The 25,218-nt window shown below is 45.1% G+C and overlaps 1 protein-coding gene across 2 annotated transcripts; it reads right to left on the bottom strand.

Annotated features, from left to right (window-relative positions):
* Positions 1-14,765: 14,765 nt before the first annotated feature.
* LOC119334483 lies at positions 14,766-17,838 on the bottom strand. 2 transcript variants are annotated; one of them, XM_037607042.1, is made up of 4 exons: positions 17,620-17,838; positions 16,356-16,418; positions 15,349-16,274; positions 14,766-15,192 (listed from the first exon to the last, which is right to left on the bottom strand). In XM_037607042.1, the coding sequence occupies exons 2-4, from the start codon at positions 16,396-16,398 to the stop codon at positions 15,097-15,099; spliced, it is 1,065 nt and encodes a 354-aa protein (XP_037462939.1). In that variant the 5' UTR covers positions 16,399-16,418; positions 17,620-17,838; the 3' UTR covers positions 14,766-15,096. The 2 variants fall into 2 exon arrangements, with proteins under 2 accessions (XP_037462939.1, XP_037462940.1); XM_037607043.1 differs by lacking the exon at positions 17,620-17,838 and adding an exon at positions 16,838-17,007.
* Positions 17,839-25,218: the final 7,380 nt, after the last annotated feature.

The following is a 25,218-nucleotide window of genomic DNA, read 5'->3' as shown; positions in this document are numbered from 1 at the left end:
GATCGTGTTCTTTTTTGTTTTCCTTTTTGCGAGGCAGAATTCGATCGGTGTTCGCATGGTGTATTGGCTAGCTGAGCTGGTTAAAGTTTCCCATGACGATGCACTGATTGACTGATGGAACCTTCAATTATGTGAGAGTGTGAGTGATCTGGCTTAGAAATTCGGGAACAGTGCAGCCCATTGTTATGGCCCTCCGAAGAAGATATGTTTTTCATCGCAAAAAAAGAAAAGAAAAAAGAAGATATGTTTTGCAGCCGAATCTCCTAGTTCGGCATATATTCCCTTATTGATTGACCAGTGAAAAGATACTTCTCAAGTTACAACTCCATGATCGGCAGTGATATAAGCTGGTAACTTATTAGTTTCTAATACCTCATTATTTGATCGACTAAATAATTATGTTGATCTCATTTGTATTGAAACACGTTCACATATGTGTAAAGGCGATATTTGAAGTTTGAATCATGCTATCAGCTTGGACATAGCACCTATGACCGCTAAGTAACTAGTCATACTGTCATAGTCCCCAAGGATTTGTTGGGAGAGGGGTATTTCAAGCCCTAGGGGTACTGGATTACATGAGCCAATTTCCTTGAATTGTCTTCCAGTCAAAGTCCTCTTTCTACTGAAATACTTTTTTAGTGGGCACATATGGTAATATTGTAAATTAATAGTCGTTTACAATCAACTAATAATCCAATTGTTTAGAAAACATGGTATTTAAAAATTAACGATTACAATTAATCTATCACCCTCGGTCTTTGGATGATAGATGGCTGGAATTAGTTGAGGCAAGGCAACATCTTAGTTTCTTGGAACATCATAATTGCTGGAACATGATATTGCGGATACAGAAAACTTAAATTTCAGTTACCTAGACAACACCTTGATCCAGTGTTTCATTCCAAACATCAAACTATTTGTGCCTGGCCCCGCAAAAAGTCTACAAACCATGTCAACACTGGCTTGCCGAATGAGGCCTAAGGAGAAGTACGAAATATTTAACCATGATAAAACAAGCAATGTGGATTTGACGGCGCGAGAATAATTCAAGGACAACATTTAAACCTCATACGCTTTTCAATTGTTCTCTTAGGTACACCTAAACTAGATAAACCTACTCTGCAAACCTATTTTATGATATTTGTTTTGGACTTGTACGTTGTCACAAAATCTTGATCATGATATTTAAAGATACTAAAAACAGACACAAAACATATAAACACACTATAGTGCATCTAAGTGACACAAATTACAGCTTAGGTGAATGTGATTTGGCCAAGATTTAGATTAATTCAATGAATTTTTTTAAAACAAATTTACAAAAACATGAAGAAAAAGTGGAGTTCCACCATTCTACTTTTGTATGTGTACTGATAAGAGTTTGACATGTATATATAATGATCAATTTTGAGTTATAATATAAATATATGTGTGAAATGTTGTCACATATATTTAATAACTTGCCAAGATTGTTAGGTGTATCAACGGAAACATAAGGCTAGTGATAGTATACAATAAGTAAAAATATTTAGTATAATACGCTCCTCCGCTTTCAACTTCCTCTCTTCGGCCGCAACCTTTGACCTGCATTTCTTCTCCTCCAACTCATCTTGTCGCCTTCTGTTTCTTTCGTTCGCCTCCAAGGCTTTCTTGCTCTCAATCATCACAAACTCTTCTTTGTATGTGTCGCCGAATACTCCTCTTTTATGTCTCTCTTTCGCATACTTGTTATCATCCGGTCTTTTGTTGGGATTTTTATCCTCCTTGTCAACATCTTCAATGGGTGTAATTAATTTTGATCTCTTTCGTATTGTATTTGAGTTTCTCCTAATGCACTTCTTATTGCTGGAAATTTCTTTGTAGCAATGAAATAATGTGAAATGCTTCTGACCAAACTTCTTGTTTTGTTGCTTAAAAATATCTTGGATGATAGGCCCATACTCCGTTTCACACCGCTCGGTGGTGCATGGTTGACTTAGATCACAATTGGACCATCGGTTGCATTGACCTTAGATGGTACCTCAATGGTGTCGAAGAGAGCCTTGGGTGTGACTTGAAGTGACGGTGTTGTTTGATGACTTCTTTATTGGGTCAAAAGTTGCCATGGTGTTTGCACCGAAGTTGCCATGATATGTTTCGACTGTTTTTTATTCTAAGTTTAAAGTAAAATTTAACATGTTACAAATGAAATAAATTTTGCCATGTACGAAAAAGATAAAATTGTCGTGATGTGTAGACTTCACTTGCCCTAATCTTATAAAAGCTACAAATTGACATGGTTTATAACTAAAAATATTGTCATCAATTACTAAAACAATGTCATGGTCAATAACTAAAAGTTGCCATGAACCGTAAACTAGATTTGCCATGGTGAATTACTCAAATTTGTCATGATCCATGCACTAAATTTTCCATGGTTCATAGAAAAATAATAGTAGCGATGGCCAAAGTACTAAAATTGCCATGGTAAAAATACTAAAATTCCATGGTGGATTACTCAAATTTGCCATGACCCATGCACTAAATTTTCCATGGTTCATACCAAAAAATTAATTGTCATGGCCAAAAAACAAAATTTGCAATGGTCAAAATAATAAAATTGCCGTGATGAACTACTAAACATTTCAGTGATCCATGAAGTACACATGTTTATTTGCCATCGCAAGAACACATCTTAAATTGCCATGAAAAAAAATAATTGCATTGGACAAAAAAGGGAAAAGAGTTTGCCATGGGTGATAGGCGTGTTTAGTATATTTGCCATGGAAAGAAAAAAGAGTCGCCGTGGGCGCAGCACCACACTGTCGGCCTCTCCACCCGACCCACAACCCCTCTCTCCCTGCCACCACACGTCAGGACGCACCTGAGAATCTCCTTGACGCATTTGCGTCCCAGGAGCCCGCCATGGCGCGCATCACCCCCCATATCTTCTCGGGGTCCACGGGTCATCGCTGTAGCTTACCAGAACCCTCGCCCGATGAGTGAAAAGTAGTTGAAATGCAATGGTTGCTTTAAAACTAGGAGAAAAGATGGTTAAAACAACACATGGTAACTGTAGTGTAAACACGTGGCAATTTTTGTGCTATAGACATGGTAACTTTTGCCCCAACAAAAGTTGGCGAAGTGCACCAATATGTGATCGAATTTTGAACATCTCATCATGGTGAATTAAATGGTGAAAACAGAATTTTAATCAGCTTTTTATATAAGGGATAAAACATTTTAAAGTTTGAAAGAACAAAAAGATTCATGCTGCCATCATCTCTTTCTTCTTTATATGCATGCATATGTTAACGGGAAGGGGAAACCTGTGGCACGAAGCCTTAGAGCATCTACAACCGGGCATCCCAAACCCTTCTCAAATGTCCGGGCGTGCCGCCCGGACACTGACCGGTCATGGAATTTCGACCCAACCGGACATCTCAAACGGGCCTCAAACGCTCGGACTCACCGGCACCCCTCATATCAAGCCCAAATATGGGGCGAATATGGGGGCGCATGGGCACGCCCGGACACACTCGCCACGTCATATACGGCCCACACTGGCCCACCCGACCCCACATATATTACTCCCCATCCGTTGGTCAGACCAAACCCTAGCCACTTGACTCCACTCCCCTCCTCCACCCAAGCTCTTCTCCAGCGGTGTCCGGCCGTCTCTGGCATGGCGGGCAGCGATCCTAGTCCTTCACCTCCAGATCCACCGACCCGAGCTTATCCCACGTGGCCCCAAGGAGAGGAGATGGTCATTCGGCTTGCGCTCCGCCGCTCCCGGGAGGAGGCCCATGCACGGCGGCGCTCAGATTCCTTCCATCGGGAATCCATTCCGTCCGCCCAAATGGTGAAGGAAATATGCCCTAGAGGCAATAATAAAGTTATTATTTATTTCCTTATATCATGATAAATGTTTATTATTCATGCTAGAATTGTATTAACCGGAAACATAATACATGTGTGAATACATAGACAAACTTAGTGTCACTAGTATGCCTCTACTTGACTAGCTCGTTAATCAAAGATGGTTATGTTTCCTAACCATAAACAAAGTGTTGTTATTTGATTAACGAGGCCACATCATTAGTTGAATGATCTGATTGACACGACCCATTCCATTAGCTTAGCACCCGATCGTTTAGTATGTTGCTATTGCTTTCTTCATGACTTATACATGTTCCTATGACTATGAGATTATGCAACTCCCGTTTGCCGGAGGAACACTTTGTGTGCTACCAAACGTCACAACGTAACTGGGTGATTATAAAGGAGCTCTACAGGTGTCTCCAATGGTAGATGTTGGGTTGGCGTATTTCGAGAATAGGATTTGTCACTCCGATTGTCGGAGAGGTATCTCTGGGCCCTCTCGGTAATGGACATCACATAAGCCTTGCAAGCATTGCAACTAATGAGTTAGTTGCGGGATGATGTATTACGGAACGAGTAAAGAGACTTGCCGGTAACGAGATTGAACTAGGTATTGGATACCGACGATCGAATCTCGGGCAAGTAACATACCGATGACAAAGGGAATAACGTATGTAGTTATGCGGTCTGACCGATAAAGATCTTCATAGAATATGTAGGAGCCAATATGGGCATCCAGGTCCCGCTATTGGTTATTGACCGGAGATGTGTCTCAGTCATGTCTACATTGTTCTCGAACCGTAGGGTCCGCACGCATAACGTTACGATGACAGTTATTATGAGTTTATGCATTTTGATGTACTGAAGTTAGTTCGGAGTCCCAGATGTGATCACGGACATGACGAGGAGTCTCGAAATGGTCGAGACATAAAGATTGATATATTGGATGACTATATTCGGACACCGGAAGGGTTCCGGAGAAGTATCGGATAAAACCGGAGCACCGGGGGATTACCGGAACCCCCCGGGGGGTTAATGGGCCTCATGGGCCCAATGTGGAGAAGAGGAAGGGGCTGCTAGGGCAGGCCGCGCACCCCCTCTCCCCTAGTCCGAATTGGACAAGGAGGGAGGGGCGGCGCCCCCCCTTTCCTATTCTCCCTCCACCTCTCCTAGTTGGACAAGGATTGGGAGGGGAGTCCTACTCCCGGTAGGAGTAGGACTCCTCCCGCACGCCTCCTATGGCCGGCCGCACCCCCTCCCCTTGGATCCTTTATATACGGGGGCAGGGGGCACCTCTAGACACACAAGTTGATCCACGTGATCGTTCCTTAGCCGTGTGCGGTGCCCCCTGCCACCATATTCCACCTCGATCATATCGTTGTAGTGCTTAGGCGAAGCCCTGCGTCGGTAGAACATCATCATCGTCACCACGCCATTGTGCTGACGGAACTCATCCCCGAAGCTTTGCTGGATCGGAGCCCGGGGAGCGTCATCGAGCTGTACGTGTGCTAAGAACTCGGAGGTGCCGGAGTAACGGTGCTTGGATCGGTCGGATAGGGAAGACGTACGACTACTTCCTCTATGTTGCGTCAATGCTTCCGTTGCGGTCTACGAGGGTACGTAGACAACACTCTCCCCTCTCGTTGCTATGCATCACCATGATCTTGCGTGTGCGTAGGAATTTTTTTGAAATTACTGTGTTCCCCAACAGTGGCATCCGAGCCTAGGTTTTATGGTTTGATGTTATATGCACGAGTAAAACACAAGTGAGTTGTGGGCGATATAAGTCATACTGCCTACCAGCATGTCATACTTTGGTTCGGTGGTATTGTTGGATGAAGCGGCCCGGACCAACATTACGCGTACGCTTACGCGAGACCGGTTCTCCCGACGTGCTTTGCACATAGGTGGCTTGCGGGTGACTGTTTCTCCAACTTTAGTTGAACCAAGTGTGGCTACGCCCGATCCTTGCGAAGGTTAAAACGGCATCAACTTGACAAACTATCGTTGTGGTTTTGATGCGTAGGTGAGATTGGTTCTTGCTTAAGCCCGTAGCAGCCACGTAAAACTTGCAACAACAAAGTAGAGGACGTCTAACTTGTTTTTGCAGGGCATGTTGTGATGTGATATGGTCAAGACATGATGCTAAATTTTATTGTATGAGATGATCATGTTTTGTAACCAAGTTATCGGCAACTGGCAGGAGCCATATGGTTGTCGCTTTATTGTATGCAATGCAATCGCGATGTAATGCTTTACTTTATCACTAAGCGGTAGCGATAGTCGTGGAAGCATAAGATTGGCGAGACGACAACGATGCTACGATGGAGATCAAGGTGTCGCGCTGGTGACGATGGTGATCATGACGGTGCTTCGGAGATGGAGATCACAGGCACAAGATGATGATGGCCATATCATATCACTTATATTGATTGCATGTGATGTTTATCTTTTATGCATCTTATCTTGCTTTGATTGACGGTAGCATTATAAGATGATCTCTCACTAAATTATCAAGAAGTGTTCTCCCTGAGTATGCACCGTTGCGAAAGTTCTTCGTGCTGAGACACCACGTGATGATCGGGTGTGATAGGCTCTACGTTCAAATACAACGGGTGCAAAACAGTTGCACACGCGGAATACTCAGGTTATACTTGACGAGCCAAGCATATACAGATATGGCCTCGGAACACGGAGACCAAAAGGTCGAGCGTGAATCATATAGTAGATATGATCAACATAGTGATGTTCACCAATGAAACTACTCCATCTCACGTGATGATCGGACATGGTTTAGTTGATTTGGATTACGTAATCACTTAGAGGATTAGAGGGATGTCTATCTAAGTGGGAGTTCTTAAGTAATTTGATTAATTGACCTTAAACTTATCATGAACTTAGTACCTGATAGTATCTTGCTTGTTTATGTTTGATTGTAGATAGATGGCTCGTGCTGTTGTTCCGTTGAATTCTAATGCGTTCTTTGAGAAAGCAAAGTTGAAAGATGATGGTAGCAATTACACGGACTGGGTCCGTAACTTGAGGATTATCCTCATTGCTGCTCAGAAGAATTACGTCCTGGAAGCACCGCTGGGTGCCAGGCCTGCTGCTGGAGCAACACCAGATGTTATGAACGTCTGGCAGAGCAAAGCTGATGACTACTCGATAGTTCAGTGTGCCATGCTTTACGGCTTAGAATCGGGACTTCAACGACGTTTTGAACATCATGGAGCATATGAGATGTTCCAGGAGTTGAAGTTAATATTTCAAGCAAATGCCCGCATTGAGAGATATGAAGTCTCCAATAAGTTCTATAGCTGCAAGATGGAGGAGAACAGTTCTGTTAGTGAGCATATACTCAAAATTTTTGGGTATAATAATCACTTGATTCAGATGGGAGTTAATCTTCCAGATGATTGCGTCATTGACAGAATTCTCCAATCACTGCCACCAAGCTACAAGAGCTTCGTGATGAACTATAATATGCAAGGGATGAACAAGACTATTCCCGAGCTCTTCACAATGCTGAAAGCTGCGGAGGTAGAAATCAAAAAGGAGCATCAAGTGTTGATGGTCAACAAGACCACTAGTTTCAAGAAAAAGGGCAAAGGGAAGAAGAAGGGGAACTTCAAGAAGAACGGCAAGCAAGTTGCTGCTCAAGAGAAGAAACCCAAGTCTGGACCTAAGCCTGAAACTGAGTGCTTCTACTGCAAGCAGACTGGTCACTGGAAGCGGAACTGCCCCAAGTATTTGGCGGATAAGAAGGATGGCAAGGTGAACAAAGGTATATGTGATATACATGTTATTGATGTGTACCTTACTAGAGCTCGCAGTAGCACCTGGGTATTTGATACTGGTTCTGTTGCTAATATTTGCAACTCGAAACAGGGACTACGGATTAAGCGAACACTGGCAAAGGACGAGGTGACGATGCACGTAGGAAATGGTTCCAAAGTCGATGTGATCGCGGTCGGCACGCTACCTCTACATCTACCTTCGGGATTAGTATTAGACCTAAATAATTGTTATTTGGTGCCAGCGTTGAGCATGAACATTATATCTGGATCTTGTTTAATGCGAAACGGTTATTCATTTAAATCAGAGAATAATGGTTGTTCTATTTATATGAGTAATATCTTTTTTGGTCATGCACCCTTGAAGAGTGGTCTATTCTTGTTGAATCTCGATAGTAGTGATACACATATTCATAATGTAGAAGCCAAAAGATGCAGAGTTGATAATGATAGTGCAACTTATTTGTGGCACTGCTGTTTAGGTCATATCGGTGTAAAGCGCATGAAGAAACTCCGTACTGATGGACTTTTGGAACCACTTGATTATGAATCACTTGGTACTTGCGAACCATGCCTCATGGGCAAGATGACTAAAACGCCGTTCTCCGGTACTATGGAGAGAGCAACAGATTTGTTGGAAATCATACATACAGATGTATGTGGTTCGATGAATGTTGAGGCTCATGGCGGATATCGTTATTTTCTCACCTTCACAGATGACTTAAGCAGATATGGGTATATCTACTTAATGAAACATAAGTCTGAAACATTTGAAAAGTTCAAAGAATTTCAGTGTGAAGTTGAAAATCATCGTAACAAGAAAATAAAGTTTCTATGATCTGATCGTGGAGGAGAATATTTGAGTTACGAGTTTGGTGTACATTTGAAAAATTGTGGAATAGTTTTGCAACTCACGCCACCCAGAACACCACAACGTAATGGTGTGTCCGAACGTTGTAATCGTACTTTACTAGATATGGTGCTATCTATGATGTCTCTTACTGATTTACCACTATCGTTTTGGGGATACGCTCTAGAGACGGCCGCATTCACGTTAAATAGGGCACCATCAAAATCCGTTGAGACGACGCCTTATGAACTGTGGTTTGGCAAGAAACCAAAGTTGTCGTTTCTGAAAGTTTGGGGCTGCGATGCTTTTGTGAAAAAGCTTCAACCTGATAAGCTCGAACCCAAATCGGAGAAGTGTGTCTTCATAGGATATCCAAAGGAAACTATTGGATACACCTTCTATCACAGATCCGAAGGCAAGACTTTTGTTGCTAAATTCGGAAAATTTCTGGAGAAGGAGTTTCTCTCGAAAGAAGTGAGTGGGAGGAAAGTAGAACTTGACGAGGTAACTGTACCTGCTCCCTTATTGGAAAGTAGTACATCACAGAAAACTGTTTCTGCGACACCTACACCAATAAGTGAGGAAGTTAATGATAATGATCATGAAACTTCAGAACAAGATACTACTGAACCTCGTAGATCAACCAGAGTGAGATCCGTGTCAGAGTGGTACGGTAATCCAGTTCTGGAAGTCATGCTACTAGATCATGATGAACCTACGAACTATGAAGAAGCGATGGTGAGCCCAGATTCCGCAAAATGGCTTGAAGCCATGAAATCTGAGATGGCATCCATGTATGAGAACAAAGTATGGACTTTGGTTGACTTGCCCGATGATCGGCAAGCAATTGAGAATAAATGGATCTTCAAGAAGAAGACTGACGCTGACGGTAATATTACTGTCTACAAAGCTCGACTTGTCGCAAAAGGTTTTCGACAAGTTCAAGGGGTTGACTACGATGAGACCTTCTCACCTGTAGCGATGCTTAAGTCTGTCCGAATCATGTTAGCAATTGCCGCATTTTATGATTATGAAATTTGGCAGATGGATGTCAAAACTGCATTCCTGAATGGATTTCTGGAAGAAGAGTTGTATATGATGCAACCAGAAGGTTTTGTCGATCCAAAGGGAGCTAACAAAGTGTGCAAGCTCCAGCGATCCATTTATGGACTGGTGCAAGCCTCTCGGAGTTGGAATAAACGCTTTGATAGTGTGATCAAAGCATTTGGTTTTATACAGACTTTCGGAGAAGCCTGTATTTACAAGAAAGTGAGTGGGAGCTCTGTAGCATTTCTGATATTATATGTGGATGACATATTACTGATCGGAAATGATATAGAATTTCTGGATAGCATAAAGGGATACTTGAATAAGAGTTTTTCAATGAAAGACCTCGGTGAAGCTGCTTACATATTAGGCATAAAGATCTATAGAGATAGATCAAGACGCTTAATTGGACTTTCACAAAGCACATACCTTGACAAAATTTTGAAAAAGTTCAAAATGGATCAGGCGAAGAAAGGGTTCTTGCCTGTGTTACAAGGTGTGAAGTTGAGTCAGACTCAATGCCCGACCATTGCAGAAGATAGAGAGAAAATGAAAGATGTTTCCTATGCTTCAGCCATAGGCTCTATCATGTATGCAATGCTATGTACCAGATCTGATGTGTGTCTTGCTATAAGCTTAGCAGGGAGGTACCAAAGTAATCCAGGAGTGGATCACTGGACAGCGGTCAAGAACATCCTGAAATACCTGAAAAGGACTAAGGATATGTTTCTCGTATATGGAGGTGACAAAGAGCTCACCGTAAAAGGTTACGTTGATGCAAGCTTTGACACTGATCCGGATGATTCTAAATCGCAAACCGGATACGTGTTTACATTAAACGGTGGAGCTGTCAGTTGGTGCAGTTCTAAACAAAGCGTCGTAGCAGGATCTACATGTGAAGCGGAGTACATAGCTGCTTCGGAAGCAGCGAACGAAGGAGTCTGGATGAAGGAGTTCATATCCGATCTAGGTGTTATACCTAGTGCATCGGGTCCAATGAAAATCTTTTGTGACAATACTGGTGCAATTGCCTAGGCAAAGGAATCCAGATTTCACAAGAGAACCAAGCACATCAAGAGACGCTTCAATTCCATCCGGGATCTAGTCCAGGTGGGAGACATAGAGATTTGCAAGATACATACGGATCTGAATGTTCCAGACCCATTGACTAAGCCTCTTCCACGAGCAAAACATGATCAGCACCAAGGCTCCATGGGTGTTAGAATCATTACTGTGTAATCTAGATTATTGACTCTAGTGCAAGTGGGAGACTGAAGGAAATATGCTCTAGAGGCAATAATAAAGTTATTATTTATTTTCTTATATCATGATAAATGTTTATTATTCATGCTAGAATTGTATTAACTGGAAACATAATACATGTGTGAATACATAGACAAACTTAGTGTCACTAGTATGCCTCTACTTGACTAGCTCGTTAATCAAAGATGGTTATGTTTCCTAACCATAAACAAAGTGTTGTTATTTGATTAACGAGGTCACATCATTAGTTGAATGATCTGATTGACATGACCCATTCCATTAGCTTAGCACCCGATCGTTTAGTATGTTGCCATTGCTTTCTTCATGACTTATACATGTTCCTATGACTATGAGATTATGCAACTCCCGTTTGCCGGAGGAACACTTTGTGTGCTACCAAACGTCACAACGTAACTGGGTGATTATAAAGGAGCTCTACAGGTGTCTCCAATGGTAGATGTTGGGTTGGCGTATTTCAAGAATAGGATTTGTCACTCCGATTGTCGGAGAGGTATCTCTGGGCCCTCTTGGTAATGCACATCACATAAGCCTTGCAAGCATTGCAACTAATGAGTTAGTTGCGGGATGATGTATTACGGAACGAGTAAAGAGACTTGCCGGTAACGAGATTGAGCTAGGTATTGGATACCGACGATCGAATCTCGGGCAAGTAACATACCGATGACAAAGGGAACAACGTATGAAGTTATGCGGTATGACCCATAAAGATCTTCGTAGAATATGTAGGAGCCAATATGGGCATCCAGGTCCCGCTATTGGTTATTGACCGGAGATGTGTCTCAGTCATGTCTACATTGTTCTCGAACCGTAGGGTCCGCACGCTTAACGTTACGATGACAGTTATTATGAGTTTATGCATTTTGATGTACCGAAGTTAGTTCGGAGTCCCGGATGTGATCACGGACATGACGAGGAGTCTCGAAATGGTCGAGACATAAAGATTGATATATTGGATGACTATATTCGGACACCGGAAGGGTTCCGGAGAAGTATCGGATAAAACCGGAGCACCGGGGGATTACCGGAACCCCCCGGGGGGTTAATGGGCCTCATGGGCCCAATGTGGAGAAGAGGAAGGGGTTGCCAGGGCAGGCCACGCGCCCCCTCTCCCCCTAGTCCGAATTGGACAAGGAGGGAGGGGCGGCGCCCCCCTTTCCTATTCTCCCTCCACCTCTCCTAGTTGGACAAGGATTGGGAGGGGAGTCCTACTCCCGGTAGGAGTAGGACTCCTCCCGCGCGCCTCCTATGGCCGGCCGCACCCCCTCCCCTTGGATCCTTTATATACGGGGGCAGGGGGCACCTCTAGACACACAAGTTGATCCACGTGATCGTTCCTTAGCCGTGTGCGGTGCCCCCTGCCACCATATTCCACCTCGATCATATCGTTGTAGTGTTTAGGCGAAGCCCTGCGTCGGTAGAACATCATCATCGTCACCATGCCGTTGTGCTGACGGAACTCATCCCCGAAGCTTTGCTGGATCGGAGCCCGGGGAGCGTCATCGAGCTGTACGTGTGCTAAGAACTCGGAGGTGCCGGAGTAACGGTGCTTGGATCGGTCGGATCGGGAAGACGTACGACTACTTCCTCTACTTGCGTCAACGCTTCCGTTGCGGTCTACGAGGGTACGTAGACAACACTCTCCCCTCTCGTTGCTATGCATCACCATGATCTTGCGTGTGCGTAGGAATTTTTTTGAAATTATTGCGTTCCTCAACAAATGGCGCATGGATCTGATGCTAGGGCAGCTGTCGCGGCCTCACTAGAGGCGATGTGGTCCGTTTGACGTTCGAACATGGTGGTGGACATGCAACCCCTCTGTTGGCACGCTGAAGCCATGGACGCATCATGGGTGTTGTCCAACGCAAACATCCATGGCGAGGTATGCCCGCCGTGCGCGGCAGCAGGAGCTGGAGGTAGAGGCAGCGCTCGCGCCGGTGGACGTTGGCGAGGTGCACGGCGGGCAGCAGGAGCTGAAGGTAGCGGCAGCGCTCGCGCCGGTGGACGTTGGCGAGGTGGAGTCACATTCTCCGGCGCCCCATATGATGCACCACTCAGGGCGCCGCAAACCACGACGTGGTGGATGTCGCCGGCTCGTCCCAGGACGGATCCATCATCGATCTAACGTCCACCGGCACCCAACGGGTTTCGGGCTCCGACAAGGAATAGTAGGGCATGGGAGACGACGACGCCTTGAGTCCCCTCAGCTGGCTCGTGTCCCATGCCCTACTCTACCTTGCCGGCGACCGGACCAATACTCTAGGGAACACAACCGGCCGTCAGGGCATGGCCACGGCGAGTCGCCGACTGGACGAGCTCCGCTTAAAGATCACTACGTTGCAAGTAATATGGATTTGAGGTTTCTAATTTGAGGTATCCGAATGTGAATTGCATTATCTGAGGCTTGACCAGTCAGTGTCCGCGGATGCACCCGGGCGCGGAGTGGTTGTAGATGCTCTTAGGTGCCACACGTGTGGGCGCTTGTTTTGTTTCAATATTCATATGCTAATTGATCCAATGGTGATTAAGGCGTTTGGACCGAATGCCTTTGTGCGACACATGTGGCACTTATCATATTTATTTTTTGCCCAGATACAACACATTTATTTACTCTATTATAATCTATTAAATTTCAAAAGGAAATTGAAAGTCGGAGGAAAAAGTTTATTCTACTCCCTCCGTCACAGTTTAGAAGGCACAGTTAAATTTGTTTCCACAATAGACAAGGTTTAAGACGCATTGCATTTATTTCTAGTAGCTAATTAGTACTTCGATATATATTATTTCTATATGCATGTGTAGTGTGAATGCTATTTTTTAGCCCATCTCACAACCAATAGATAACCACCTAGGTCCCAGAGAATTTCCAATCGCGCCTTCTAAACCGTGACGGAGGGAGTACGTCTCTATGCTAGCGGCTGAAGTGGTCCTACATTTTTGTAAGCGAAATATGCTGATTTTTGGTAATATTCTTCTTCATCTATTCAAAGGATAGCACTTGCCTGTTTGGAAATTTTTCGCATTGGATTTGTCTTTAAGATTTCCTTTTGTGGTATGCCCTTTTTTGTTATGCTTTTATAACATATTGTAATTGAGAATTGTAACAAAAAATTTGCATTGGACAACGCGAAAAAACTTAACAAAAACATAATCGATCAAACTACTCATAGGCCACATATCAAAGTTTGGCATGTCCCCTGTTTTTCAGACTGTGTTTAGTTGATGACTAACTTTGGCACGGCGGTTCTTACGCAAAGTGTGGCGAACAAAATGTTCACCACAAGATTTGGCAAGAATTCTAGTATTAATTAGCATGTGAACTATATAGTTCAGGAATTGTGGCAAAGCCACAACTATAACAATGAACCAAACACATGTCTGAGGTGTTATGGCATGAAAACCTTAGGCTACAAACCAAGAATTGCCCTCCAAACAACTCAAGAAACCATGAATGAAGTACAAATATTTTCCATTTTATTCCACTGTCAAATTTTCAACAGACTAATAAATAAGTTTGGAAAATACATATATCGGATGTCAATATGATCTATCCGACAGTTCCCAAAAGGGTACATAAGCATTACAGTGAGTCCGTTATTTTTTCCCACCAGTGTCAACAACATGAGCTACAAATCAGTACAGGAGGAAAAACACTGCATCCCAGAGACTAGTTTACCACCTTTCATGGACAATGCCTCCATATCAAACTGAGCAACCTACCATAACAGGATTCATATGGCATGAAGATGCATTTTGAATGTTTGGCTGGGCATCGGCCCTGTGGCAAAAACCCTTGTGGGTGGGCTGGTGCTGCAGTTTTTGGTTGAATGATCACGAGCTTCTGCAAATGGGGCTGATGTAGAAAATGTAATAGGGAACGAAATATCAATTATGTTTCCAAATGACCACCAGGAACTAGAACACACACTCCAAGCTCTAAACAAGCATAGAACTGTTTGTTCAGGAAAATACATAATCATCTCATGTACTTCTTGTTACATAGAAACAAAAATTGCAAATATACATCAATAATGGAAAAAAAATACATCTAAAAAAACTGGATCGATTTCCGTTCAAACAAAAACACGCAGGAAAAACCTAACTGATTGTCTGCAAATCATAACGAAAAATAAAAGATGTGACAGAAAGACTCAAATTTTAGGTTACTTCTCTATATACTTTGTGTGGAAACAACTCTGCAACTAATCCATGCCAATATCCAGCTCACATTTCTGGCATATATTAGATCCTTCAAGCTAATCAACTTGGTGGTGTCTTCTTTGCTTCAAGATCCTTCACAATATTAGTAAGAGATCTTGCATCCCGAGCTTTAGCCAGTTTACCACGAACTTCAGACTGCAGAAAGTACAGATCATTTTAGTAATAACACATGTTCAGTCTATTCATTTGTTTCAAAGATATATATTTATTTATGACAACACAAAATGCAAATAAGAGGGCAGTGAAGAAAGATATGTTACACTTTGCAAATTGCAAGATCAAAAGCCTAACCTTCTCCAGCTCTAGAGCACGGTCGTTCAGCTGATCAGCCGTCAAACCTTTCTTGTGAATCACCTGAAGGACCTTAAGCAGGTGCTGCTGGAGACTCTCTGAACAGTGCTCCTCGAGGTTATGTTCAGGGAACGAAGAATCACAGCCGAAAGGGCACTTCATGGGCCTCATGGGGCAGACAGTAACACAATGTCTATCCATATCACGCCTCAGAAGCCGTTTCTCGCAGTTCTGCTCACACTGAAGGATCTTGAAGAGACAAGCTGCATCATGATCCTGCATGCACCGGACAGAAACTTTCGCTCGGCATCCATCGTTCGGGCAAGTGACAGGCCTGAAGCTACACTGTGCCTTGTGATCAGCAAGACGTTCCTCGTTTTCATATTTCTCAGGGCAGTGGAACTTAGTTTTAATGTCCACATTCTTGAGGAGGACCTCGGCGATCCCTTCTCTCCTTTCTAGTGGCCAGAAGCGGGTCATATCCATTTCCTGGACAAAATCATCGATCTTATCTTCGCGGCTGTCGCTCAACAACCACCCAGAGACATGGCCAATGATGTTCCTCTTCGTGCGACTGAAATCATCCATGAAGATTGATATGACCTCATAAGGGTCATCTGGCATTTGATTCTCAGCGTTTTGTTCCACCTCCGATTCAATGAGAGTATCAGCTATGAACGTTTCACTTCTTTGTGTAACGTAGTCCACCATTTCTTGCCTGAGGTCAACAGCAACAGCAGACGGGCTCCTGAACAGATCACCCGTCGTACCGTCGACACAGACCGCAGCCAAACCAGGGAGCAAGAATTGCGCTAGTTTGTGCATTGCTTCGGAATCACAATATGGGCACTGGAGAAGCTGACCTTCATCCCTCACCGGTCCACGATTGGCAACTGGAAGATCCATTTCACCCTTAGATCCAACACCTGCAAACATATAACTTGGAGTCACCATCAGTGACTTAAAGTTGATAAACAACGTTCGTCATTCTGATATGTGTTGCTGACCTTCATCCTTGGTTGGTCCAGGATCGGCAACTGGAGGGTCCATTTCAACCTGTGATCAAACACCTATAGATGCGTGACAAGCAACATAGTCAGGACTAGGACAAGTAATCATGCATAATGGAACAGGGGACGTGATCTCCCTGTTACTCTAAAAAGAAAAGAAAAGGGCGATGATCAACAAGAGGAGAAGCTTAAAATTCTAAGATGCATTTGACATTCTGATCTGGAGGTCCTGGCACCGCCCCTGGATGGTACTATTTCTACCCAGGAATTGTGAATAAAAAACTAAAAAAAGAAAATGAAAAAAACGTGAACAAAACCCGGTCAGGTAGTATTGAAGTTGCAAAACTGGGGCATGGGATGGGATGGCGTCGACTGGGATTGATTGATCTTCGAAGGAAAACAGATTTAATTGTTCACAGCAGAGAGAACAAGAGAGCGAATCGAACGAACAGCGATCCAAGCATGACAGATTTCCTTACCAGCAAAGAGGGATTGGGTCCAGATGGATCGAGAGACTGCTTTGCTCTGGGGAAAACTGACAGAGATGAGGGGAATGACAGTGTTTAGAATGTTCCTATAATTAGCCAGCAAGGGACTGACCCCTCTATCTATTATTAAACTGACTGGGAGGGAGAAAAGAGGCAACGTTCAGAATGTTCTATAATTAGCCAGCCAGTTATTAGCTCAGATAAATGCTACACCACTCACTCACTCAGTCCGTCAGCACAATAGCAAGAATAGAATGCACAAGCCCATCCCTGCTGAAGCCATGGACACACAACTTCATGACAAGTTCGTGTAGGAGCCACTCTATTCGCCACGCACAACAACGTAGCAACTTTTTGTAGATACTAGTACAAGGCATTGCAATGCAGACAAGTGCCCGGCTTCCTGCGCGCCATTTGGTAACAATGTGAGACTAAAACAAGAGCAGGACATGCTGTAAAAAGAAAAAGAAAGAAGCAAGGGTACCATAGCTTGACAAACTAGTACGGTAGAAGATGGGCTAAGGCCGTTCCTAGACTCAAATGCGGAAGGATCTGCCTCCGGTTGAGATGGAACTTTTTCAGGAACGGGAAAATGCGTGTTTTCATGTATGACATGTTCAGGAATCAGGATGGCGTTGGCCGTTGGGGATAAAAGCTGAAACCGGACCATGAACATCCTACCTAGCAATGGGGGCATCATAATGCTCGGAAATGCAAATCGCCGCATCGGTGGATGCTGGGCGTATGCAGTAACGCGATTACGGAGGCCGAACCTGTGGTGCCGGCGGCGGCGACGACGACCGAGCAATCGGCGGGAGAGAACGGGGTCCTGGGCGACGATGTTGACCTGGGGCTCACCGCTCCGACGTCGAGCCGAGGCTCCAGAGAGCCGTCGGGGTAGGGGGAGGCCCGGCGGCGGCACGGTGGGTGGACCGTGGACGGCGGTGGAGTCGAGTTGGCCGGGAGAGAAACAGAGGGGCCCTTCGCAGATCTGCTTTCTTTGTTGTTCGGTGAGCCTTTCAAATTGCTGTTTTCATTCAGGAAAAACGCATTTCGTTCTTATTTCGGTATATGCAGCTGAGGTAGCTGGTGTGTGCATTGTTACCAAACACCTCTTGCTGAACTTGGCATGTTGGGTCATTTCTGATCCTGTCGGTCATGGCGGTGGTGGTGAGGCAGCCTCGTTGTGTCCCTCAATGTGAGGGCCTAGCCTTAAGGGGTTCGAAGGGAAAATCAGCAAGGAGAATATCGCCATCAGCAACACCACGTACAAGGAGATGCCGGCGTCAACCATCTCCATCACCATCTTCACTGCCATCTCATCTCCATTTCATTGTAATATCGAACCCTAGAGGATTGCTTGATCTATCATTCATGTTTGTCACCGCCATTCATATAATGCTTGTTATCTCCATGTCTGAGCAATCCCCTTAATTCTCAGGATTATGGGTAAACCCTAATATGTATAGGTGTTGGACGCTTATAGAGATATGAGATCCTCTATTGAATGTTTGATTTGATAACCTCCGTTAATGTTGTGAAGGGCCCCTACTCAGCATATCCGCCATGTATGGCCATGGTGCATGTTAATGTCATTGTAAAGGTTGGGATATAGGGGTAAAGAGGTGATAGTAATATCCTCTCGTCCCCGCCTTTGCAATTGACAGGGGATTGACGGAGAACCCTTACTGTGACTGTGTCCATGGAAAACCCTTAATTAGTAGTGAGAATCGAGCTGGGAAACAACGATAGTGGCGTGTGTGATGTGGAGAGTACACAAGTAATTCATATACTGTACCCGGCTCCGTCCAATTATAAACATGATGAGTGGCTCAAGTATCTAATCTAGAACTATGCAATCGCATATGTTAGGCTTAAGTCTTGACATTTATTTTATAGACAGATTCACCTTCAAGAACTAATATGAATAACCCATTCACAATTGGTGCAAAGAAACAAAATATATTAGTCAAATATATAGAAAAACCGTTGTCCTTGATACTTGATACTGAATTCATAACCTTGTCTCATAGAGCATAAGGCAGATATAATGTTTCAATTTAAAGTTGAAGCATCATAACAATTATCGAGTTTCATTACAAATCCTAAAGGTAAATTAAATTGCATGGTGTCGACAACTAATGTAGAAATTGTTGCTCTATTCCAGACTGAAAGTGCAATCATGCCCTTAATCATACTTTGATTTTGATGAAGAAATACATACAGGGACTAATTATGTTTGCTAAGTGTATACACATGACGTTCGTCCCTTTGGCATCATTGTATAGGGACCATGGACACATCAAAATGAGATATGACTCAAGCATGACTATAATAAGAAAAGAAGCGTAGGCTTTTTCATTTAACCTTGAGTTATAGGGATTCTGCACTATTAAGAGGGGATCGAAGGGGTCCATTCAAGATTTGCTCAAGTTATCTTCATGTCACTATCATCCTACACATACCCATCTTCGTATATGTGATGCCCGGATAATTAAGCTACAATAACCCTCTGCTAATGATGCCACGTCACCTCGATTACTGTTGCTAATCTCGTGTTAGTTCAGAACCGATCCAAATTCAACTTTAAATTAAAGTCAACCGATAAAGTTTTCAAACATTAAAACTAAAATGTTCTAGAGGTGGCAAATAATCCATAATAAATATTGGAGGAGAAACCACATTTTTATAATGTGTTTGCATGTTCAAAAATTAATAAAACATTGATTTAAATGTTTACTTAAATGCCTTTTTATTATTTTGAAATACTAAACTATTTTATTTAGTAGTCAAACTTGTTACTGCAGAGGCTTAAATTACAACACTAATTTAGGTGCCATTTTGGTATTTTTCTAAAACAAAATTAAAAGGAAACTAAAAGTAAACAGAAAATAAAAAATTAAATAAAAGTAAAAACAAAACAAAAGATAGGAAACCCCCTCGGCTCCCCATGGGCCTTGGCCCATCCCACCCATCCGGCCGACCCTACTGAAACGGCCCAGCCGGCCACACCTTACCCCCTCGTACCCCAAACCCTAACCCCCCGTCGCCCCACTCCCCACTCCCCTCGCCCCCACTCGCCCCCCACGTTCGCTTCTTCCTCCCCCTCGATCTGGATCGAAGAGGACCCGATCCCAGCACGACCCCATCATCCCGGACCGCCGCCTCTGCCACGCAGGTCCTCCTGCCGTCCTCGTGCCGTCGCCTCGCCACCGGAGATGGACGAATCCTCAAGGCCCCGTTGAGGATCTGGCCTACCTCGCCTCCTCCTTGCCATGGCCGGCCCCGAGCGCCGCGCCTGCAGCAGCACCATCGTCGCGACCACCACGTCGCCGGGATGCTTCCTCGTCGGATCTCCTCCCCATCGCGTGTCGTCCCCATCCCGCGCCTCGACAACCGTTGCCTTGACCCTACGGCCCGCGGTGAGGCTCCGGCCTTATCTCCTCCCTCTTCCCCATCGACGACCGCACTAGAGCTCCGCTCCTCCTCGTGCTCCGGCCACCCCCCACTGCTATCGCTTGCCCTGTTGGATGCGCACGAGCGCCAGCGCTTGAACGCCCTCTTCAGCGCGCCAATCCATCGTCGGACGGCGAGTCCCGAACCCATCCGCCCGCTCACCGCCGACCCCTGCCGCTGCTCCCTGCTGCCATCGCCGTGCCCAGCCACCACTGCCACAGCCACGCGGCGCAGTTCCCCCTATAGCTCGCTGCAACCCGCTGCTGCTGCAGCGCTCGTCGCGCTCGCCGCACTTCTGGCGCCCTCGTGCCGGCGCACCCGCGCCCCATCTCCGGCCGCCACAGCCGACCGTCCCGCCCGCTCGTGCCCCGGCCATCCTCGGTTGCGTGCACCCGCCCGGCGCTCCTCCCGAACCCCCCCTCGCTGGCTGCTGCTCCGCCGCGCCCTGCCAGTGGCTCTGGCCGCCGGCGCCGGTGTGCGTCGTGCGTGCCCAGCGCCCTCTCGGGCTCGTGACGGTTCGGGCGCTCACGCCACTGCCCGCTAGTGTCCGCCCCGCTAGGCCCCGATGGGCCACTGCCAGGAGGTCCCACGCCCCTTTTGATTAAAACGAAAATAAAAAAGATTAAAAATAAATAAATAAATAAATAATAAAAATAATTAAAATATTAATTAATTAAAGAAATAAATAACTTAATAATTTCTGATTAGATTAACCTAATCACTTAGTTTAGTTAATTAATCTGTTAGGTTAGTTAACAATCAATAACATGCAGGACCACACATCAGTTTGACCAGTCAACATCCCTGTTGACTACTGACGTCAGCGTGCACTGTTCTCTGTTCTGGATAATGTTGAATTAAATTAATTAAATAAATTCTAAAAATGTTTTAAAACTTTAGAAAATCATATAAAATAAACCGTAGCTCAGATGAAAATACTTTTTACATGAAAGTTGCTCAGAACGACGAGACGCATCCGGTTACGCAGCCCGTTCGTCCGCCACGCATCCCTAGCATAGCGAACACGCAATTTTTCCCCTCCGATTCATCTGTCCGAAAACGCGAAACACCGGCTATATTTTCCCGGATGTTTTCCCCCTTCACCAGTATCACTTACTACCGCATTAGGTCACCTCTAGCACTGCGCATTGTCATATTATACTTTGATTGCTTTGTTATTTATTGTGTTCCCCCTCCGTTACTTCTTTCTGGTAGACATCGAGACTGCCGGCGACCCCCAGTTCGACTATGGTGTTGACGGCATGTCCTTCTTGCCAGAGCTTCCAGGCAAGCCCCTCCTTGATCACCAGATATCGCCTATTCTTCTCTATACTGCTTGCATTAGAGTAGTGTAGCATGTTACTGCTTTCAGTTAATCCTATACTGCCGCATAGCCTGTCCTTGCTACTACTGTTGTTACCTTTACCTGCTATCCTACTGCTTAGTATAGGATGCTAGTGTTCCATCAGTGGCCCTACACTCTTGTCTGTCTGCCATGCTATACTACTGGGCCGTGATCACTTCGGGAGGTGATCACGGGCATATACTATATACTTTACACTGTTACATTACATGTGATACTGTTCGGAGATGGGGGCTGAAGGGGCAGGTGGTTCCACCCAGGTAGTGGTGGGGCTGGGTTCCCGACGGCACCTGACTGTTACTTTGTGGCGGAGCGACAGGGCAGGTTGAGACCACCTAGGAGAGAGGTGGGCCTGGCCCTGGTCGGCGTTCGTGGATACTTAACACGCTTAACGAGATCTTGGTATTTGATCTGAGTTTGGCCATTTGGTCTATACGCACTAACCAACTACGTGGGAAAGTTATGGGCACTCGACGTCGTGGTATCAGCCGAAGCCTTCGTGACGTCAGCGACTAAGCGGCGCGCGCCGGATTGGAACGTAAGCCTGCTCTTGTATTAAGGGGGCTAGTTCTGCTTCCGGCCGCCCTCGCAACGTGCAGGTGTGCTAAGGGCGATGGGCCCAGACCCCTGTGCGCTTAGGTTTAGACCGACGTGCTGACCTCTCTGTTGTGCCTGGATGGGGCTGCGACGTGTTGATCTTCCGCGGCTGGGCATGACCCAGAAAAGTGTGTTCGACAAAATGGGATCGAGCGTGTTGGGTTATGTGGTGCACCCCTGCAGGGAAGTTAATCTATTCGAATAGCCGTGATCTTCGGTAACAGGACGACTTGGAGTTGTACCTTGACCTTATGACAACTAGAACTGGATACTTAATGAAACACACCCTTCCAAGTGCCAGATACAACCCGGTGATTGCTGTCTAACAGGGCGACGAGGAGGGGATCGCCGGGTAGGATTATTGCTATGCGATGCTACTTGGAGGACTTCAGTCTACTCTCTTCTACATGCTGCAAGACGGAGGCTGCCAGAAGCGTAGTCTTCGACAGGATTAGTTATCCCCCTCTTATTCTGGCATTCTGCAGTTCAGTCCACTGATATGGCCCTTTACACAGATACCCCTGCATATGTAGTGTAGATCCTTGCTTGCGAGTACTTTGGATGAGTACTCACGGTTGCTTTTCTCCCTTTTTCCCCCTTTCCATTCTACCTTGTTGTCGCAACCAGATGCTGGAGCCCAGGAGCCAAACGCCACCGTCGACGACGACTCCTACTACACCGGAGGTGCCTACTACTACGTGCAGCCCGCTAACGACGACCAGGAGTAGTTTAGGAGGATCCCAGGCAGGAGGCATGCGCCTCTTTCGATCTGTATCCCAGTTTGTGCTAGCCTTCTTAAGGCAAACTTGTTTAACTTATGTCTGTACTCAGATATTGTTGCTTCCGCTGACTCGTCTATGATCGAGCACTTGTATTCGAGCCCTCGAGGCCCCTGGCTTGTATTATGATGCTTGTATGACTTATTTATGTTTTAGAGTTGTGTTATGATATCTTCCCGTGAGTCCCTGATCTTGATCGTACACGTTTGCGTGCATGATTAGTGTACGATTGAATCGGGGCGTCACAGTATATGTCCTTACCAGTACCTCACTTAATTGCACTCAGAAAAACCACTTAGCCAAAACCCAAGTCAAAATATTCATCTACATGGTCTCTTTGTCGGATCATTCAGGCATCGCCTAAATTATCCGGACTCTATCCTAGATCATCTGGCTAGAGGACCAGGAGACACCCGAACGGTTGAGCTGAAGTCGGATCATACGGACAGGTAGTCGGATCGTCCAGGCGTTGCCTAGATCGTCCAATTCCCAATCCGGATCATCCGACCGCAGCCCGGATGGAATGCCCGAATGACTAAACAGAGAGTGTGTCCATAGGGTTACACCCGGATGACTAACCAGATGGCATTTTCATCCGGTTACATCCAGATCGTTCGGATGGCATCCCGGACATCAGGTTTGCCCTTTGCACAACCACCAGTTTCAAGTTGCACCTAGAGTCCCCCCGGGCATCCGGACCTCTTTCCCGTGAGTTGTTCTTGTTGACCCACCCAGAACATTCGGGTCCCTAACTGGACTGTCCGGGCAATGCCTGCATCATCCAGGTAGATATCCGGATCATCCGGGTAGGTCAGTTTGTGCACCGAACGGTCACTTTTCTTGGGAACTACAAATACACCTCTCCCACTCTGGTAGATAGTTGACTACTACACTTACATTTTTGCCAAGAACACAAGTACTCCCTCTCATACTCTCCTAAACTAAATCTTAGGTCAAGACGATTTGTGAGAGTTCTTGAGAGTTGTTCCAATCAAAAGAAAGATCCACTCCCTACCCTTCTTGTGAACGAAGCAAATCATGATTTGAGCAGGTCTTGAGCTTTTCCCCCTAGATATTATTACTCTTGGAGGTTGGAGACTCCTAGGCGGTAAGAGTACTCCGAGGAGGAATCGTGATTACCCCCGGAAACTTTGTGAAGGTTTGGACACCACCTCAAGTTCTACCGCTAGTGGTTGACAAACACCTTTGTGGTGTTGTCTCAAGGGGGGAATAGGGTGAGCCTTCGTGGTAACATCTTCCCCTCCAACGGTGACTAGCTTCACTCAAAATACGTGAGCATCGGCATACATCCTTGTCTCCCAGAGTTGTGGTTATCCCGTACCATAACTCCCTACTTGTGGCTATTTGTCTCCTAGTCTTTACTTACAATATATTGTGCTTACTGACCTTGCTTCTTCTTGTTGTTGTTGTTGAATATATTTCTTAGCACTAGATCCACCTTTGCAATTGTTAGGCTCACTTTCATAGTTCGCATTATTGCCTAAAATTGCTAAGTAAGAATTAAAATTTGTAATTGTACCTATTCACCCCCTTCTAGGTCCATTTACGCATATGTCAACTTCTCCTCTTGGGACATTCCTAGTTCTTCTTATCTCCTGCATCGAGCTATAAATATGAACAACTGATCTGGTATATGATGTACCCAAGAGCTAGTAGAAACATCAACAAGATAAATGGTTGTAACATATACAATAAGTGTACCTGGAGAAGAGGAAGAAGAAGTTGTATTTCCACTTTTCTTGCCGTGGGCCTCCGGCTACTTGATGCAATTCCTCTTCTAATGACTAGTTTCCTTGTAATAATAGCACATGGTCTTTGAATCCGGCCCCGACTTTGGCTCAACAGCTGGAGTGAGGATCATAGCCTTATCCTTGCCCTTTGATTAAGCTTTTTTCTTAGCACAAGAACTCTTCTTAAACTTTGTCAGCTTCTGCACCATCAACACTTGATGTGCACCTTTCTTAATGTCCTGCTTTGCCATCTTAAAGCATTTCATGCAACTTAGTAAGTTTCTTATCCATGGCATGCATGTAGTAGTTCAAGATGAACGAGCCATATCTAGCCAAAAGTGAAGCCAAAATTGTATCTATGGCCAACTCAGGGCCTAAAGAGAAGCTAGGTCTTTCCAGAGTCTACATGTAACCAACATTTTTTCT

This window comes from Triticum dicoccoides, chromosome 7A (genome assembly GCF_002162155.2).
Source record: "Triticum dicoccoides isolate Atlit2015 ecotype Zavitan chromosome 7A, WEW_v2.0, whole genome shotgun sequence".
NCBI lineage: Eukaryota > Viridiplantae > Streptophyta > Magnoliopsida > Poales > Poaceae > Triticum > Triticum dicoccoides.
Note: the sequence above shows the minus strand (reverse complement) of the source record. Positions and strands in the feature narration are given on the sequence as shown.

Bases quoted from the DNA above. Each gene is read 5' to 3' on its own strand.
- LOC119334483 (XM_037607042.1), bottom strand. From the start codon at position 16,398: ATGGACCCTCCAGTTGCCGATCCTGGACCAACCAAGGATGAAG. The intron at 16,275-16,355 runs GTCAGCAACACA...ATATGTTTGCAG, and splicing joins TGGACCAACCAAGGATGAAG to GTGTTGGATCTAAGGGTGAA. The intron at 15,193-15,348 runs GTTAGGCTTTTG...TACTTTCTGCAG, and splicing joins GTGCTCTAGAGCTGGAGAAG to TCTGAAGTTCGTGGTAAACT.